We start from the raw sequence: 19,289 nt of genomic DNA, 5'->3' as shown, positions 1-19,289 counted from the left end.
TTCGGGGATTCGATCCAGCAACCTTTCGGTTACTGGCCCAACGCTCTAACCACTAGAGGGAAGGATAAGAGAATTAAAAAAGATGGAGGACAGCAGATGTGAAGAGAGGAGAGACATGAAGAAAGGAAAGACGCAGGAGAAAAGTACGAGAGAACAGGAAGCAGTGCTTGTTTTCTCTCCCAATGTTGCTATGACGACCTCTCCTCTGGATTCCTTTTCATTGTGCTACCTCTCATCCCTCATTCTCACTGCCTTTCAGCCTGCAGGGCGCGTGCATGAGTATGTGTCTCTGTGACATGCTTTTCTGAAACTTAGTCGCTCAGCGCCCATAACCCCCTCACTTTGCCTAACAGGAATGGTTACACTTCTCCTCAGAGTGCTTCCATCCATCCTTCCGTCCATCCAATCTTCTCTCTCTCTTTCTCTCTCTCTGCTGTCCATATTGTGCGTTATGTGATTAGGTAAGACTAGGTCAACTTAAACATTTAACACTAAACATGACATTCAAACCTGACTTGGATTAGGGTTAGATGGGTTAGGATTTAGGTTAGAGGATTATAATAAATATATATTTATATATCTTTATTTGTATTTATAGATTTGCAGCTCTATCATACAATAAACACTCACACACCTACCGTACATAATTCAACAAGGCTTTGCTGCTCAAACTCAGAGCAGCAAAGCCTTGTTGAACTATGTAGGTAGGTGACTTGTTAGGGTTTGTTGGGAGAGAATGGAAACTTTTGTGCAATCCTTTTGTCTTTTCTCCTCAATTGTCAGCAGTGGCACAGGAATGGCTGAGGGCATAAACACAGTGACACAAACACACAGTTGTTTTCTTTTACACACATGCAGAAGGGAGAGGGAGGAGATATAGGGAGAGAGGGAGATGTGGAACGGTTGGAGAGAAAGGGGAGATGGAATCCGCCACTTTACACACACAAACACACACACACACACACCCACCCACCCACCCACCCACCCACACACCCACACACACACACACACACACACACACACACACACACACACACACACACACACACACACAGTGCATTAAAGTTTATACAATAGCTACCAGTATTCTTCCTCTGCACGGAAGAGATGCTGAAGTCTCTGAAAGCTTTTTTGATTTTAATAGTTCATTCTGTATGTAGCCAGCACTATGCTCCACTAGACAGCTTTTAAAAAGCAAACCAGTGAGCCAAATGGAAACTCACTGAGCTTGCAATTCAGAGGTATTAAAGAGAGAGAGAGAGAGAGAGGTACGCACATACTGACTGAGATACAGTGGGGTTGGGGAGAGTGCAGATTCATCTTGTAGAGATCTCCCCACAGCCTCAGAGAGAGAAAAGGAGGAATATTTTAAAAAGAGAGAAATACAGAATGGGAAACACATATGTTTTAAGGGGAGAGAGAGGAAGGATGTTTTATTGTGGAGCAAGACATTGACACAGCGAGAAAAAGACAAGCTGACTGAACATTCCTGGAGAAAAACAACACTGACAAGATCGTGGGATAGGAAAAGAGGGACAGAAGGAAAGAGGACGGATCGAGAGATGCATGCAGTCAACCGTACTCATTCGATGGTAAGGATTCTTTTTCATTCGATGGTAAGGATTCTTTTTCATTCAATGGTAAGGATTCTTTTTCATTCAATGGTAAGGATTCTTTTTCATTCAATGGTAAGGATTCTTTTTCATTCAATGGTAAGGATTATTTTTCATTCGATGGTAAGGATTCTTTTTCATTCAATGGTAAGGATTATTTTTCATTCAATGGTAAGGATTATTTTTCATTCAATGGTAAGGATTCTTTTTCATTCAATGGTAAGGATTATTTTTCATTCGATGGTAAGGATTATTTTTCATTCGATGGTAAGGATTATTTTTCATTCAATGGTAAGGATTCTTTTTCATTCAATGGTAAGGATTATTTTTCATTCGATGGTAAGGATTCTTTTTCATTCAATGGTAAGGATTATTTTTTGTGAGATGCAAATGTGTGTGTTTGTGTTCGCTAGGACATATGTCTGGGTTAGACACAGATACACTGGCACTGAGGTAAACACACACACACACACACACACACACACACACACACACACACACACACACACACACACACACACACACACACACACACACACACACACACACACACACACACACACACACACACAGAGAATCAGAGCAGTAGAAGGAGAAGAGTGTCATCTGTGATGTGCCACAGTGGTGTCATCTCATTTGTGCTAACTGCTCAGACTCTGTCGTGTTTTTGTGTGTATGTGTGTGTGTGTGTGCCCGCGTGTTTGTGTTTCTGTGTATTGAAGCGATCGAGGCACCAGGCTGATGCATATCTATTTTTATTGATCAGCATCCAGCACCCTCTCTCTAACTCTCCCTCTCTTTCCCTCTCCTTTATCCCTGTCATTCCATTTTCTTTGCTCTCACTTTCTCCCATACCTCCATCTCCCTCTGTCTGTCAGTACAGATAGCTTAGTTCCACTGCATATTACTCCTTCATCCCTCCTACTGCAGTCTCAGCTACAGCCAGACAACCTCCTCTAGTCTTCTCCTTTCCTCCTCTCCCACCTTTCCTCCTCTACCTCCTTTCCTCCTCTCCCACCAGCAGGTAGGCTATTGGTTAGTGTTGGATCAGTAATCAAAAGGTTGTTGAATTGAATCCCGAGCTGACAAAGTAAAAATGTGTCGTTCTGCCCCTGAACAAGGCAGTTAACCCACTGTTCCCTGGGTGCCGAAGATGTGGATGTGAATTAAGGCAGCCCCCCGCACCTCTCTGATTCAGAGGGGTTGAGTTAAATGCAGAAGACACATTTCAGTTGAATACATTCAGTTGGACAACTGACTAGGTATCCTCATCTCCTCCATCTCCTTTTGATATATTCCTCTTCCTCTCATTTCCTTGACACATGGTCTAGTAGTCTCTCTACCCTTTTCTTTCCATTGTGTGAGTGTGAGTGTGTGTATGTGTTTTATTTCAGACTTCCTCTGTTATCTTAACTGGTGAACACTGCCACCAGGTGGTGACTGGTCGTCATCAGTACACACTTCGCACGCACAAATATTTTCATTCATTCAAAATATAATTCAAGTAAATAAGAAAATAGGGACAAAAATCAAATCAAATGTAATCCATTGCATATGAAAAGAGACTGGAAATCAAATCAAATGGAATGGTTGAGAGTTGAAAGAACAGGAGGTACTCTCTCAACCTGTCCTCTGGCTTTCTAAATGTGTTACAAACCTGTCCTTAACACATTATCTTCCTCGTCTCTCTCCACCCCTCTCGCTCACTCCCTCTCTCTCTCTGCCAGGTCATCTCCTTAGTGTGTACAGAGCCATGCCCAGTACACCTGTCGCCACAATGTGACAGCGACCGTCTGACCACGGAGACCATCACCTAGACAATCCACAACACTTTAGATTCCTATGGCACTGTAACCTGGCAACAGCAGATACCTACAGCGCTGTAACTTGGCAACAACACTGAGTCACCTCAATCGAATTGCCACCACTGATTCGACTCCTCTGAATCAACTCTTCTCTGCTGTGAGGATGCTGAGGGTGTCAATGGTCCTACTGCAGAGGCAGCTAATCCTGTGTGTGTGGGTGTGTGTGTCCAGTGCACCAGTGGTCCATTCCCTGCCATGGAGCGTCTCCTGCCCGGCAGGGTGTGTGTGTCAGATCAAGCCCTGCTTCCCCCCCCAGTCATTGTCCCACGAGGTTCCAACTGTGGACTGTAACAACCTGTTCCTGACCCAGCTCCCCTCCCCTCTCCCCTTAGACACACATACCCTCTGTCTGCAGAGTAACCTGCTGTCTGCCTTGGAGACACCACTGTTACAGACACTCCCCAACCTCACAGAGCTGGATCTGTCTCAGAACCGCTTCAGCAGTGTTAGGACACTAACCTCAACCCAGCCCCAGACTCCCTCCCTGCACTCCCTACTCTCCTTGCACATGGAGGAGAACCAGCTCCGGTCCCTGGCCCCTGCCGCCTTCTCTTCCCTGCCTGCCCTACAAGAGCTCTTCCTCAGCCACAACCAGCTGGCCTCCCTGGCTCCTAGAGCCTTCTCTGGCTTGGGCTCCCTGCTACGCCTGCACCTCAACAACAACCACCTGACCTCAATTGACCCCCTCTGGTTCACCACCCTGCCCTGCCTCCAGGTGCTGATGCTGGGGGGAAACCCAGTGGAGAACCTCCCTGAACGGGGCTTCCAGGCGCTGGGGTCTCTACGCAGCCTGGTGCTGGGGGGCATGGGGCTGAAAGGGTTGCCTGAGAGGGCCCTGGAGGGGCTGGACAGTCTGGAGAGCCTGTCCTTCTACGACAACCTCCTCACCACTGTCCCCACACAGGCTCTGAGGAGGCTCCCAGGCCTGAAGTTCCTGGACCTGAATAAGAACCGTCTGAGTCTGGTTCAGACAGGGGACTTCAGGGACCTGGTCCACCTGACAGAGCTGGGTCTGAACAACATGGAGGAGCTGGTGGTCATCGAGAGGGCAGCCATGGAGAACCTGCCTGAGCTCACCAAGCTGGAGATCACCAACAACCCCCGGCTGTCCTACATCCACCCCCAGGTCTTCTTTCAGCTGGGCAGGCTCGAGAGCCTGATGCTGAACTCCAACGCTCTGACTGCTCTGCACCAACACACTGTCCTGTCTCTGCCCAGACTGAGGGAGGTCAGCCTGCACTCCAACCCCCTCCGATGTGACTGCCTGTTTCGCTGGGTGGCTGAGGAGCACCCTCACACAGATGCTGACGCACACACAGATACACAGATGCCACAGGCTGTGAGATTTATCCAGCCCCAGGCCACATTGTGTTCTGAGCCTCCAGAGCTGAGGGCTCGCAGGGTGAGGGAGGTGTCAATCACAGAGATGTCAGCCTCCTGCCTCCCCCTCATCCCCCCTGGCATCCTCCCCCCCTACGTGGGGGTGAGAGAGGGGGAGAGGCTGGCCCTGCACTGTCGCGCCCTGGCAGAGCCTCAGCCCACAATCTACTGGGTCACTCCTTCTGGACAGAGACTGGGATCATCCAACAACACCCACAGCCCCAAGCCTGCATCCAGACCCTTCTCCAAGCCTGCATCCAGACCCTTCTCCAAGCCTGCATCCAGACCCTTCTCCAAGCCTGCATCCAGACCCTTCTCCAAGCCTGCATCCAGACCCTTCTCCAAGCCTACATCCAGACCCTTCTCCAAGCCTGGATCCAGCCTCAACTCCAAGCCTGCATCCAGCCAGACATCCAACTACTCCTCTTACCATTCCCACTTACCCAGCCCAGCATCTGGCAATGCCTCTGTCCTCTTTTCCAGCCTCACCCCTTCCTCTCCTCCCCTCCTCTCCTCCCCTGCCTACCGGATCCTGCCAGAGGGAACATTGGAGATCGTCATGGTGACTTCCCGGGAGGTGGGTCTGTACACCTGTGTGGCTGAGAACACACTGGGGGCCGACACTCACAGTGTGACTGTAGGGTTGCAGGGGCCAGGGACAGCAAGCATGAGGAGCAGCACACATATGAATAAAGCCTAGCTATATAAATAATGAATGATATTATACACATAATAACATACACACATACATCGTTTCCAAAGATAACGTCGCTTCCAGGGATGATTTATAGGATAGATATGGCTACCACTCTTGGCGGCGGTGCGGTTATAGGTGGTTGTGAAGCCCGATCCAGGAGGCACATGTCCTGCCGCAGTTGGGACATGTTAGGGCTGAATCTGGAGATGCTTGTGGGAGTGGTTGGGAGCATTGGGGCCTGTAAATAGGACATATGACACAGTGGCAGTACATACGACAGTGGTGTGCAGTCAGATATGTATATATTTTATATATACAGTACATTTGGAAAGTATTAAGACCCCTTGACTTTTTCCACATTTTGTTATGTTACAGCCTTATTCTAAAATTGATTCAATTGTTTTTTTCTCTAATCAATCTACACACAATACTCCATAATGACAAAACAAAAACAGGTTTTTAGAAAGTAAAAAAAAACTGAAATATGACATTTACATAAGTATTCAGACCCTTTACTCAGTACTTTGTTGAAGCACCTACAGCCTCGAGTCTGTAATCGCTACAAGCTTGGCACACCTGTATTTGGGGAGTTTCTCCCATTCTTCTCTGCAGATTCTCTCAGGCTCTGTCGGGTTGGATGGGGAGCGTTGCTGCTCTGCTATTTTCAGGTCTCTCCAGAGATATTCGATCGGGTTTAAGTCCGGGCTCTGTCTGGGCTACTCAAGGACATTCAGAGACTTGTCACGAAGCCACTCCTGCATTGTCTTGGCTGTCTGCTTAGGGTCGTTGTCCTGTTGGAAGGTGAACCTTCACCCCATTCTGAGTGCATGAGTGCTCTGGAGCAGGTTTTCATCAAGGATCTCTCTGTACTTTGCTCCGTTCATCTTTCCCTCGATCCAGACTCCCAGTCCCTGCTGCTGAAAAACATCCCCGCAGCATGATGCTGCCACCACCATGCTTCACCGTAGGGAAGTTTCCTCCAGACGTGATTCTTGGCATTTAGTTGAAAGAGTTCAATCTTGGTTTCATCAGACCAGAGAATCTTGTTTCTCATGGCCTGAGAGTCCTTTAGGTGCCTTTTGGCAAACTCCAAGCAGGCTGTCATGTGCCTTTTACTGAGGAGTGACTTTGGTCTGGCCACTCTACCATAAAGGCCTGATTGGTGGAGAGCTGCAGAGATGGTTGTCCTTCTGGAAGTTTCTCCCATCTCTGCAGAGGAACTCTGGAGCTCTGTCAGAGTGACCATCGGGTCCCCGATTGCCCAGTTTGGCCAGGCGGCCAGCTCTAGGAAGAGTCTTGGTGGTTCCAAACTTCTTCCATTTAAGAATGATGAGGCCACTGTGTTCTTGGGGACCGTCACGTCAATGCTGCAGAAATGTTTTGGTATCCTTCCCCAGATCTGTGCCTTGACACAATCCTGTCTCAGAGTTCTACAGACAATTCCTTCAACCTCATGGCTTGGTTTTTGCTCTGACGTGTACTGTCAACTGTGGGACCTTATATAGAATATATTATCAAAAGTGTCTAAAAACCTGTTTTGTTTTGTCATTATGGGGTATTGTGTATAGACTGATGCGGGCATCTTCCACAAAATGTGGAAAAAGGGAAGGGGTCTGAATACTTTCCGAGTGCACTGTATGCATAGGCCTACACATTGACATTGTTTGAGTTTGTATAAAGAGGACACTCAAACTGTGGCACTTGCCATAGAGAAAAGAAATGGACTATTACAGGAGAGAAGTCTTACACTCTTCACTTACACAAGGGGACAGGCATTTTCCTAACAGTGTCATTTTATTGTAGCCTATCCCTGCTTTCTTTGAGGTTTTGTAAATCTAAGTGGTTAATGTGACCAGCCCTTTCTCACTCCGCCTATTCCATAGGCTTCCTGTCACCTTGCGTTATTCTTCTATCCTACTGATTTTACATAACATGACCTTGTTTTCCTACCCAGTTCTCTTTCAAATAGGATTGAGATGTATTCAATTCTATTTTGATCTATTATTTAAAAAAAGTTGGACTGATTTATGTTGATGGTTTGTTTTCCTGTCCCTTATTGCTGGAGGCAAATGAGGAGGCAGATGAGAGCAATAAATTATGCACTCTCCAAAATGGTAACAGTTGACTACACTGAATTCACAACTCAATATTTCTATCCATCTTTCTATGACAACTTAAATTCATATTTTAATCTAGAACTTTTATCTTTCTACTGGCCATGGACTGTAACAGGAATAGATCGTTATACCCGACATAACTAGAATGTTATGCAGAAGAGCCAGTATTTTTGTAGAAAAAGCACACTAAATAAAACAAAGACTCAGAAGATTATTACTTCTCATTGAACACAGACACAACTTAACAGAAATGGTGCAAGGAACTGAGCAGTTAGCATCTCAACTGGTGTTAAACTCAGTTTGGCTTCTTTATCTCTTTCTTCCCCACACAGAGGGCCTTTTGCACCTTTTACCAAGAAACAGAACTTAGCTAACAGAAAATGTCTCTTACTCAAGGCATTGATTAATTATTTTCAGAATATATTTTGTTTTAGGCCAGGAAAATGTAGAAGAAGTTAAAAGATTGAACTTTTGAACTTGGAGCTAAATGTGTCAGAGCTTTATACATGATTACAATTACAGTATAATTAATTAAGTTTATACCATGGCGTTGTTGAATACTCGTTTCTGATTGACTTGAATGGCATTTTAAAACGTGCATTATTTCCCTATAATCAAACGTTATATTTGCACAGTAGAATTCAATGGCTGTAGTTCATTCTTACATGTTCTATGTTTAGCTGCTTTTGAAAGCAAAAGTTGAATTGAAAACATTACTGGCATTGCTGAATTCGATTTTCATAATAGCAAGCTAGTACAAATGGTTTGGTTAGCTAAACTAGAAAGTCTGTTTGTTTGTTTACCAAGGCAACTACTGTCGCTATCTAGTAAACTTACTAGCTGCTTCAGTGAATCTGGAACATATTTCTACCGGCAAATTAACACATTTATACTGGTAAATGTGCTAAGTTACAGCCCCAAAATAAAAGGGATAATCAATTTGGGGCTCTATGCATTCTCTGGAGAAAAAAATGCAATGCAGTGGAAGGTTAGCTCCACTCTGCTAGGGAGTTATGGAACACATCTTTCACGTCGTTCATTATTTCCCACAGAACAAATAGTCCCTAGTTGATTATCCCTTACATATTCTAGTGTGGCAGAAAATAACAAGTGAATTAAACTAGATGCTCCATCTCATACACTACATGACCAAAAGTATGTGGACACCTGTTCTTTGAACATTTCATTTCAAAATCATGGGCATTAATATGGAGTTGGCCCCCCTTTGCTGCTATGACAGCCTCTACTCTTCTGGGAAGGCTTTCCACTAAATGTTTGAACATTGCTGCGGGTATTTGCTTCCATTCAGCCACAAGAGCATTAGTGAGGTCGGGCACTGATGTTGGGCGATTAGGACTAGCTCGCAGTCGGCGTTCCAATTCATCCCACAGGTGTTCTATGAGGTTGAGGTCAGGGCTCTGTGCAGGCCAGTCAAGTTCTTCCACACCGATCTTGACAAACCATTTCTGTATGGACCTCGCTTTGTGCATGGTGGCATTGTCATGCTGAAACAGGAAAGGGCCTTCCCCTAACTGTTGCCACAAAGTTGGAAGCACAGAATTGTCTAGAATGTATGCTGTAGCGTTAAGATTTCCCTTCACTGGAACTAAGGGGCCTGGCCTGAACCATGAAAAAGATCCCCAGACCATTATTCCTCATCCACCAAACTTTACAATTGGCACTACGCATTCGGGCAGGTAGTGTTCTCCTGGCATCCACCAAACCTAGATTTGTCCATCGGACTGCCAGATGGTGAAGCGTGATTCATTACTCCAGAGAACGCGTTTCCACTGCTCCAGAGTCAAATGGAGGCAAGCTTTACACCACTCCATCCGACGCTTGGCATTGCGCATGGTGATCTTAGGCTTGTGTGCGGCTGCTCGGCCAAGGAAACCCATTTCATGAAGCTCCCAACAAACAGTTCTTGTGCTGATGTTGCTTCCAGAGGCAGTTTGGAACTCAGTAATAATTGTTGCAACCAAGGAAAGACGATTTTTACCCGCTACACCAGAGCTGCCCAACCCTCTTCCTGGAGATCTACCATCCTTGGACTGAAAACCTACAGGACAGTAGATCTCCAAGAAGAGGGTTGGGCAGCCCTGCGCTACACGCTTCAGCACTCGGCGGCCCGTTCTGTAAACTTGTGTGGCCTACCACTTCGCGGCTGAGCCATTGATGCTCCTAGACGTTTCCACTTTACAATAACAGCAATAACAGCGCTCTAGCAGGGCAGAAATTTTATGAACTGTCTTGTTGGAAAGGTGGAATCCTATGATGGTGCTACGTTAAAAGTCACTGAGATCTTCAATAAGGCCATTATACTGCCAATGTTTGTCTATGGAGATTGCATGGCTGTGTGATCCATTGTATACACTTGTCAGTAATGGGTGTTGCTGAAATAGACGAATCAACTCATTTGATGGGGTGCCCACATACTTTTGTATATATATTGTATGTGCACTCATAAACCAGTCCTGGTTGTTTTCTAGGCCCTTCACACAGCACTGCCATTGTTTGCCTGGACTTACTACTTGATGATTTAGTAGAAGGATAGCACTGGCTGTTTTCAAACACAACAAAAATCATACAGGAATCATAGTGATCCCATCCTGACCTGGTTCGGTGTCAGATTCGAGGGAGACGGACGTAGTCCATTCTGCCTAAGCAGGTTTTACCCACAATCACCTTAGCAAGGAACCCTGTGTCTTCGTCTCCCTTCAGCCCTCTGACGGAGTAGTGGTGGGCTCGCTGGGAAAAACGGGCAAAGTAAATGCCATGGCTGTGACGGCTAGTGGGTCTCGCCACACTAGCAGTCTCTATTGCACTCCAAACTGCACACTCCACACTGCAACTGGATCCTGGACTTCCTGACGGGCCGCTCCCAGGTTGTAAAGGTAGGTAACAACATATCCACCACGCTAATCCTCAACACAGGGGCCCCTCAGGTGTGTGTGCTCAGTACCCTCCTGTACTCCCTGTTCACTCATGACTGCATGGCCAGGCACGACTCCAACACCATCATTAAATTTGCCGATGACACAACAGTGGTAGGCCTGATCAACGACAACGATGAGACAGCCTATAGGGAGGATGTCAGAGACCTAGCCATGTGGTGCCAGGACAACAACCTCTCCCTCAACGTGATCAAGACAAAGGAGATGATTGTGGACTAGAGGAAAAGGAGGACCGAGCACGTCCATTCTCATCGACGGGGCTGCAGTGGAGCAGGTTGAGAGCTTCAAATTCCTTGGTGTCCACATCACCAACAAACTAACATTGTCCAATCACACCAAGACAGTCGTGAAGAGGGCACAACACCTATTCCCCCTCAGGAGACTGAAAATATTTGGCATGGGTCCTCAGATCCTCAAAAGGTTCTACAGCTGCACCATCGAGAGCATCCTTACTGGTTGCATCACTGCCTGGTATGGCAACTGCTCGGCTTCCGACCGCAAGGCACTACAGAAGGTAGTTCGTATGGCCCAGTACATCTCTGGGGCCAAGCTTCCTGCTATCCAGGACCTCTATACCAGGCAGTGTCGAGGAAGGCCCTAAAAATTGTCAAAGACTCCAGCCACCCTAGTCATAGACTGTTGTCTCTGCTACCGCACAGCAAGCGGTACCGGAGCATCAGGTCTAGGTGCAAGAGGCTTCTGAACAGCTTCTACCCCCAAGCCATAAGACTCCTGAACATCTAGTCAAATAGCTACCCAGACTATTTGCAATGCCCCCCTTCCCCCCTCCCCCCTCACCCCCTCTTTACACCAATGCTACTCTCTGTTGTGATCTATGCATAGTCAATTTCATAACTCTACCTACATGTACATACTACCTCAGCTAACCAGTGCCCCCGCACACTGATTCTGTATCGGTACCCCCCTGTATATTGTCTTGCTATTGTTATTTTACTGTTGCTCTTTAATTACTTTTTACTTTTATCTCTTATTTTTATCCATATTTTATTGAAACTGCATTGTTGGTTAGGGGCTCGTAAGTAAGCATTTCACTGTAAGGTCTACACCTGTAGTATTTGGCGCATGTGAGAAATACAATTTGATTTGATTTGATAATAGCGTAGCTGGGTGATTCTGCAACTGTGTGAACTTCTAATTTTGGGGATTTTCTTAAAAAATCTATGTTTTTATTCTTTATATGTTATGTTCACACTTCACACCCAAGATTTTATAACACCTTTCTATCAAGTATTTTTGATACTTTTCAGATGGATTTTATACCTCAAGTTCACTGTTTTGCCCTTGTCCCTGACCCATACTTTTGAGCTTCTACTATGTTTTTCTATGAGAAAACATTAATAATTACACATTATGTAATGTTATCTTCTAGAGAAAGAGTCAATTAAATAAAATCCATATCAATATTTATTGTGAGTATGCCCTTTATATTGTTATTTACACAACACATACCTGTCCTTTGGTATTGGTGTCATTTCCACCACTGAGGACAAATTCCTCATTATTAAAGTTTTGTCAAGAGAATGTTTAATTTAGTTACCATGGAAACTTATTGTGACACTGAAGCACATGGCTGAAGCAGACAGTTGTTAATGTTAAGTGATGTCCAGAAATTGAAGAAAAATCTAGGTAAATATTGCTTGTGTAGAGAATATATTTTTTATCAGTCATTTCCAAACAGGCTATAATTTATTAAATTTGTGGTAGAACTTTGATTTTTAAAATATATTTTATGTACTTAGTGCAAGCTATATGCTAGCTGTAATACTAGCCAAAGCATGCTAAGCAGTCTGTCATTTTTCTCCATGAACAATAGAAGTGTCATTTCCATCACGGTCACTGTGGTGGAAATAACAGAACATGGTGGAAATGACAAAAATCCATTATGTTATTACTTTTTACTTTTTTTTAGTTTAGGTTTATTTAATCATGTTTTAAATTAATTTAATCTAGAAAATGCTCCAAGGTGTGCACAATTGGAAAACTTAAGTAGTATTTTTCTTTGTTTTTAGAAGATGCCACATGAAACAGCACAGAGGTCACAGACAGAAACAAAATAAAACGTGATCCTATACGATACCAGGAACATCTGCAAAAAGTTCAGGGAGAGATACTGGGAGAAGGGAGAAGTGAAATCTATCTCTGAGCTTACAAAGCGAGAACAAAGAAGCAAGAGATGGCAATGAAAATGTAACCAACGGAATAGAAGACAGACTTTAAAGAGAACAGTTGCAATGGAGACCTACCTATCAGGCAACACAACACCTTAGTAACCAGAGGACTTGCAGCCAGAACATGAGGCCATCATACCTGCCCCTAGCTTACCTGCCCCTGATGCACGCCCTGATACCCCTTCCTCATCATCTGCAACAGGAATGAGAAGTTGAATACTTGCTGGAAGGAAAAAGGTTGGAAGAGGTCGCTCAAAAACATAGAGATCTTTGCATGGCAAATGTCAAACTTGATAAAGCTTAACGGAAAACTGAGAAATACAAAAAAAGGTATGATCTACTGATGAAAAAATTGGAGAGACAATATTCCCCAAAGACAAATACAAAACAGAAAATGAAGGGAACTCCGAAGAACTTGAAAAGGATTTTATTGTTTATTGTTTGATGCTGGTGAGCAGACATGGTGGTTTGAGTGGAAAAACAAAGCTGAAGAGAGAGAGAAGGAAAAACAAAGAGGCAAACATGGAGAAGTTCACTGTACATTTGACAGTTAAAAAAAAAGTGTGTGGCACACTGCATATTCTACTGGAGGACTTCTCCAAAGGATTGAAAGAGAAGTTGGGGAAACACGTGTACAACAATCGACACCAATATTCCAAACTGAAAGAATTAAAAGAGAATCTGCAGAAAGAGGAGATCATCGTACATATTGACTTTGCAGAGAACTCGGGTGCAACTTTCACTGGGGATGTCCCCCACACATTCTAAAATTGCATTTTTGTTCCCCTCCTGTTTTATCATTGGAATGTGATACAAAATCAGGCTACGGTGTGCTTTAGGACCATGCAGATGCCTCCGAGTAGTCGGATAGGCTGTTTTGAGTGTTTATCTGACTGAATAAAACAAATTATAATAAAGTTGCACTTTGGTGATTCTCACAAGGAGGTGACCCTCCACACCTGAGTTGGGTATACCACAAATGACGCGGTTTCACTTCGCTCACTGAGCTCTTCTATGTGGATGACCCTTACCGTGAGCTCTGACCATCGGCTACTTTGGAATTTTACTTTGTCTTTAATTAATGAAATGTTTAACAATGGTTGTTCAAAATGTTTGCAATAAAATATTGTTTTCATACGTTTTTTTTATACATGAATGTAATTTCCACCACACCTTGTCATTTCCACCACACCCATATTTTTTTGGTAAATTAGTATATTATGTATAATTTACATTGATTGATTTGTTTTAGATAGGGAAATCATATTGTTGTTATCATAATCGCTCAAAAAGGTTGGGTGGAAATATCTTATTTTTTATGATAAATAAATGTTTTCAGCTGTCACAAAGGCAAGTTTATACATTCAGGCGTTGTGTTGAATTATTTAATTTTAGTAAAACCTTAAAAAGCACTTAAAATAATACTCAATGCAAGTTAATGTACAAAAGTATAAGAAATGTGTTATAAATTAATTGTATGATATTTCATTTTCAACTAACACTGATGTTTAATGATGTGATGTAAATTAAATTTGTCTATGGCTGTCTGAGAAAAATATATACATTCCTGAATAGTACGATCGCAGCCATTATCAAAAATTATTTCTAGACAAATCAAAGACAATTATAATACTGGTAAAATGGTGTTTCAATACATTTTAATTTCTGAAAGCTTGCAGGGCCAAGGAGCCCGAAGTTGCAGAATCACCCGCCTATAAATGTTAAAAAGTTGCCAAGACCTGCACGCTTGCTACGCTGTCTCCTCACTCACGTGACCAAATAGTGGACTCTTGCAGCGTTCAAATGCTTGTCAGAACTAGGAAACTTCCGACTTGCTACCTGGTCGGCATAAACTGCATGCTGCAGTGCTCTCTCAGCGCACCCACACACACTTTAGACCCTTCCCACCACTCACTCACTCAGCAACAGCCTGCCTCACTGCGTGATAGTCGCAGCAGACGGTCACAGTGAAATATATATATTTATGTTAAATGCTATGTGTGAACGCTGCGTGTAACAAATCCGGTATCAGGATAAATAAAAAGCAAGGTCTGCTAACTTTCTTTAATTATGTTTAATTAACGCAAACAATGAATGGCAAATGCAATTTTCGTATATACGGGTTCACTGTATCACCGCGCAGGGTAAAACAGGGAACTGGCAAGTACGTAAACAGCTGTTCTTATACTGTGATGACGTAGTTCCAACGCGTCTGTTGGCCTATCACAGTAGAGGCTGAGCGCGGTTTAGACTTTGCTCCGCCTTTGCTGGCCCTCGGACTTGTCCAAGTCCCTTAGTGCTGTCCTTTGTCCACATCTGGTTGCTGGGTAGATTAATTTGTTTGTTGTATTGTTTTATGTAATAGGCTACTTTAGCCTGCACTACATCGCTCAATGTTATATAAACAAAACAATTTCCCCCAGTAGCTAGAATTTAGTATTAATTAAATATTAATGTGCATGGATGCTGTTGTGCTACTACTTATTGTTTAGGCGTAGGTGCGTGTCAGGTAACGTTAAGCTTGCTAGCGTTCTTACTCGTCTATTTAATTGTGGTGTTATTTGAGGTAGCCTAGGAATAACGATGAATTTATTTGATGAGGATGTATGTGAGGATGTATGTATATGAATATGCGTCAAAGCTACAGTTATCCCTGTTTTGACAGTGCAATTTTCTGAATTTAGTTTTGTATTATAAAACAATGTGACTGTAAAGGAAATGAAGTCTTCATGACCGCCATTGCATGATTTTCTATTTTGACAGTGTGTTTCTTATTGAAGCAGGCCTAATGGAAGACCATCAATCAGGTGATCTGCCAAGGAAGTGGAGGACCGTAGCCCAGCCGTCAAACCCAAGATCCATGTCTGTCCTCCCTTAGCCAGGCAACTCCCACCAGCCCAGCACATGTCTCCATACCAAAAGCAGGACACCCCACCATCCTAACACCAGAGCTTATCCCAGGAGACCCCATACAGCTATGGCTCCATCCTCCCAGCAGCCTCCACTCAACACCAGACAGGTCCGACCTCCAAAAACGGCTCCAACAACCAGGCAGGTCCAGCAGCCAATGACGGCTCCAAAAACCAGGCAGGTCCGGCAGCCAATGACGGCTCCAAAAATCAGGCAGGTCCGGCAGCCAAAGACGGCTACCACAACAATTCCGGTCCGGCAGCCAAATACGGCTCCCACAACAAGGCAGGTCTGGCAACCAAATACGGCTCCCACAACAAGGCAGGTCCGGCAACTAAAGACGGCTCCAACAACCAAAAACATATCTAAAACCCAGAACCAGAGGGCTTCCAGTGCCCATAAGGTTAAATGCCCTAAATCCTCCTGTGCCCAGCAGAAGTAGCCCAGAGTACCCAAGCCTGGGGGCTCTGTCCAACCTGTGACCAATAATGTCAAGCCCCAACTGAGATCCCAGCCCCAGAGACCATATACACGGTCCCAGCACAGACACCAGCCACAGGCCCAGTGTCCACAGCCCTATTCCATCAAAACTCGATCCTCCACCCGAAGCTCAGCTAAGACTCCCAACTGCCCTTCAACCAAACCTAAGCCTTCCATTCCACCTAAATCTAATTCGCCCAAAACTGCCAACCTCATTTCCCGGCACAACGCCTGGAACATGCCCCCATGACACCACCCCCAGTCCTATGAGAACATTATGATCTGTGATCACTTCCTGCTGGGGTACTGCCGCAAGAGGGAGAGGTGCCACCTGTACCACACGCAGTACCCCTTCCACTGGCAGCTGAAGAGGACTGACACCCCGGTGTGGGTCAGCCTGGAACCCAGCTGAAAGCAGAACGTTGGTTCTGTGACCCGGATAAGGAAAGGGTCTACCTGACACATGGGTGAGTGAGTGGCACGAGGTAGATGTTGCCTTCCTCCACAGATCTTCAGATGACCCTGGCCTATATCCCGATTTCTAACCATGAGAAAATGTCTGGCCCTGTATCAATGGTAAGGGGCAACTTCTACCTTATCAGAGTGGGTATAGTTAACAGACTTGGGCTAATTACTTGAGGTTGGAGCTTGCAGCTTTAGGATTATTCCATTGGTTCCTTTAAAATGGGTAGCTAAAGTATTTGACCCAGGTCTGATGGGTAATGGTAATGTTATGTGAAGTAATGTAAGTCTTTCCTCTCTTAATAATCATTCACATTTGAAAAGAAAAGAACTACTCCCTCAGACAGCTCTTCTTCTAGGACTCTCAAGGACCAACTCTGCCTGAACTTTGTCTCACTGATGGTGGAGAATTCCACTGTGTACAGCCAAGTCAGGAGGCTGTCCAACACCACTGGCCCAGAGCTGAACCCTCACTTCCCAACACAGTGGCGCTTTTCTTCTGGGAATCTGACTATGGCTGGGAAGCCTATGGAGAAGTGTGTCCCACCCACCAAACTCAGTTCTCCCTCTTGTGGTGTTTTTACTTCATGTTTGGTGTGAGGAAGTGAAAGCCTACTGGCCATCTCAAATTTGACAAAGCAATTTTCATTTGTTTAGAGAAGTTCTTAGCCCTCAGTCTGTAGATGGCTTTCCTCTCCTCCTTTCCTTGATGACCTCTGATGGATGAAATGGATTGCTAGAACATGTCCTGACCTTTGAAGTGACCTATGACTCCTTTGGAGTAGATTGACTCTAATAACGGATACTGGATCAGCTATTTAAGCAAATGTCTACTGGTCTACAGAACTAGGGCTAGGGAAATCTACAGAACTAGGGCTAGGGAAATCTGTTTCTAGATCTGTGGTTTGGGGCTGACTTCATCCTCCTCCCCTGTACCACCTAGTTGAACCTTGAGCTCATGCTGGACTGTCTTAGTAAGGGTCAAGACAGCTGCTGGCTGGGTAAAGACTGGGCCTGTGTAAATCTCAAGATGCTTACCGAGAAAAAGTTAATCACAGACTCCACCCACCGCATCAGATGCAGACCCACCTTCCGCTCGCCAGACTCCCTAAGACAACACCTCAGGTACAAGCATGCAGTCAGTTACACGTTGCATTGGATTTCAATGTGGATGTTGTTCATACTGTCTTTCATTTTCATTGCCTTGAGATGTGAAAATCAATTTCAGTGTTAACAAGACAATGTGAATGTGAATCTCCTAGGACACTCCCAGTTGGACAGGTAACCCTCCCCAGTCTTGAGGTGGACCCTATGGAGAATTTCAGCTGCCGGTACACACCGATGTGGACCCTGAGTCCAGGGAACCCCTTTTCCATGCTGGAGGTTCCTCCTGGGCCGCTAGTTTACAGGACGGTTCACGACCTGTTCCACAGAACCATGCCAGAGAGCCAGGCCCAGATCACCTTCCATTGGGACATGTATAGAATGTAAGACTTGCCTCATAACATTCGGCATTTCAAATACATTAAATTGATTCCAATGGAGGGTTGTGTTGTTTTGTGTTTTCCAGGCAGAAGAAGCACATGGAGGACACGCAGGACAATTGTAGCGTGGTCCTGGAGAGACACCTGTTCCATGGAACATGCGAGAGCGCCGCCATGGACATCTGCCGACAGAACTTCGACCCTCGTGTGGCGAAACCCACTAGTCATTACGGCCGTGGCGTTTACTTCGTCCATGAAGCTTTTCGGTCCCGCCTCTACTCCATCAGAGGGCTGGGGGGAGACTTTACAGACTGTGGGTTCATGTTCCTGGCTAAGGTGCTTGTGGGTAAAGCCGGTGTAGGAAAGATTGACTATGTCCTTCCCCCTCGACTCCCCAACCCCAAGTCAGGACGGCATCACTACGATTCCTGTGCGGATCAGAAGCATCCTACCATATTTGTGTTTGACAACAGCCAGTGCTACCCCTACTACCTCATCAAGTACAAAGTCCTGGCAATCAATCGCAGTGCTGTGTGAAGGGCATATAAAACAGAACCAGGAATGGTTTAGGAGGGCACATTATTTTGGATGGAGTATTGTTGACTTTACACTTATTTACACTTTCACTCAAAATTGGACAGCCAGTTACTTGCGACACTGAAATGTACTATAACAATGTTCAATTAACCATTAGGTCAAGAGTTCAAGACTTGTGGATTGATTGGTTTCTTTTGTTGCCTTTTAATTTAAGTCACTCAACATTTAGTCTATTTGTAGAACTATAATGAAAACAATGTTAGACATGTTCTTTCTTTTGGTAAAAGGCCCTCTGTGGAAGAAATGGATAAAGAAGTCAAACTGTTCCTAACAGCTCAATTTCTTCCATCAACTCTGTTAAGTTGTCTGTGTTCAATGAGAAGTAAAATAAACTTTGTCTGATACCTTGTCATTCTTTTCACTGAAAATCCATTAGATGCAATGCATCACAGCTGATCATAGTCAATAAACCACTGTAAATTGATAACTGAGTTTTGTATGAATTAAATATTCTGAAACAGTGGTGGCCAAAGTGTATAAATTGTGTAGTTCTGATTGCCACATCTCAGAGCTTCTGTGCCCTCTTGTGGAGAAATATCCC

General features: G+C 44.7%; 1 protein-coding gene across 1 annotated transcript; it reads left to right on the top strand.

The window, feature by feature from the left end:
- Positions 1-1,105: 1,105 nt before the first annotated feature.
- Positions 1,106-19,100, top strand: LOC139584575 (leucine-rich repeat neuronal protein 2-like). The gene is made up of 5 exons (XM_071416593.1): positions 1,106-1,592; positions 3,341-5,435; positions 15,596-17,792; positions 17,930-18,154; positions 18,238-19,100. Exons 2-3 carry the CDS (start codon positions 3,582-3,584, stop codon positions 15,602-15,604), a joined length of 1,863 nt encoding a protein of 620 aa, XP_071272694.1. The 5' UTR covers positions 1,106-1,592; positions 3,341-3,581; the 3' UTR covers positions 15,605-17,792; positions 17,930-18,154; positions 18,238-19,100.
- The last annotated feature ends 189 nt before the right edge of the window (positions 19,101-19,289 follow it).

This window comes from Salvelinus alpinus, chromosome 9, assembly GCF_045679555.1.
Source record: "Salvelinus alpinus chromosome 9, SLU_Salpinus.1, whole genome shotgun sequence".
NCBI classification, from domain to species: Eukaryota; Metazoa; Chordata; class Actinopteri; order Salmoniformes; family Salmonidae; genus Salvelinus; species Salvelinus alpinus.
The sequence above is the reverse complement of the archived record's forward strand: the minus strand, read 5'-3'. Positions and strand labels throughout refer to the sequence as shown.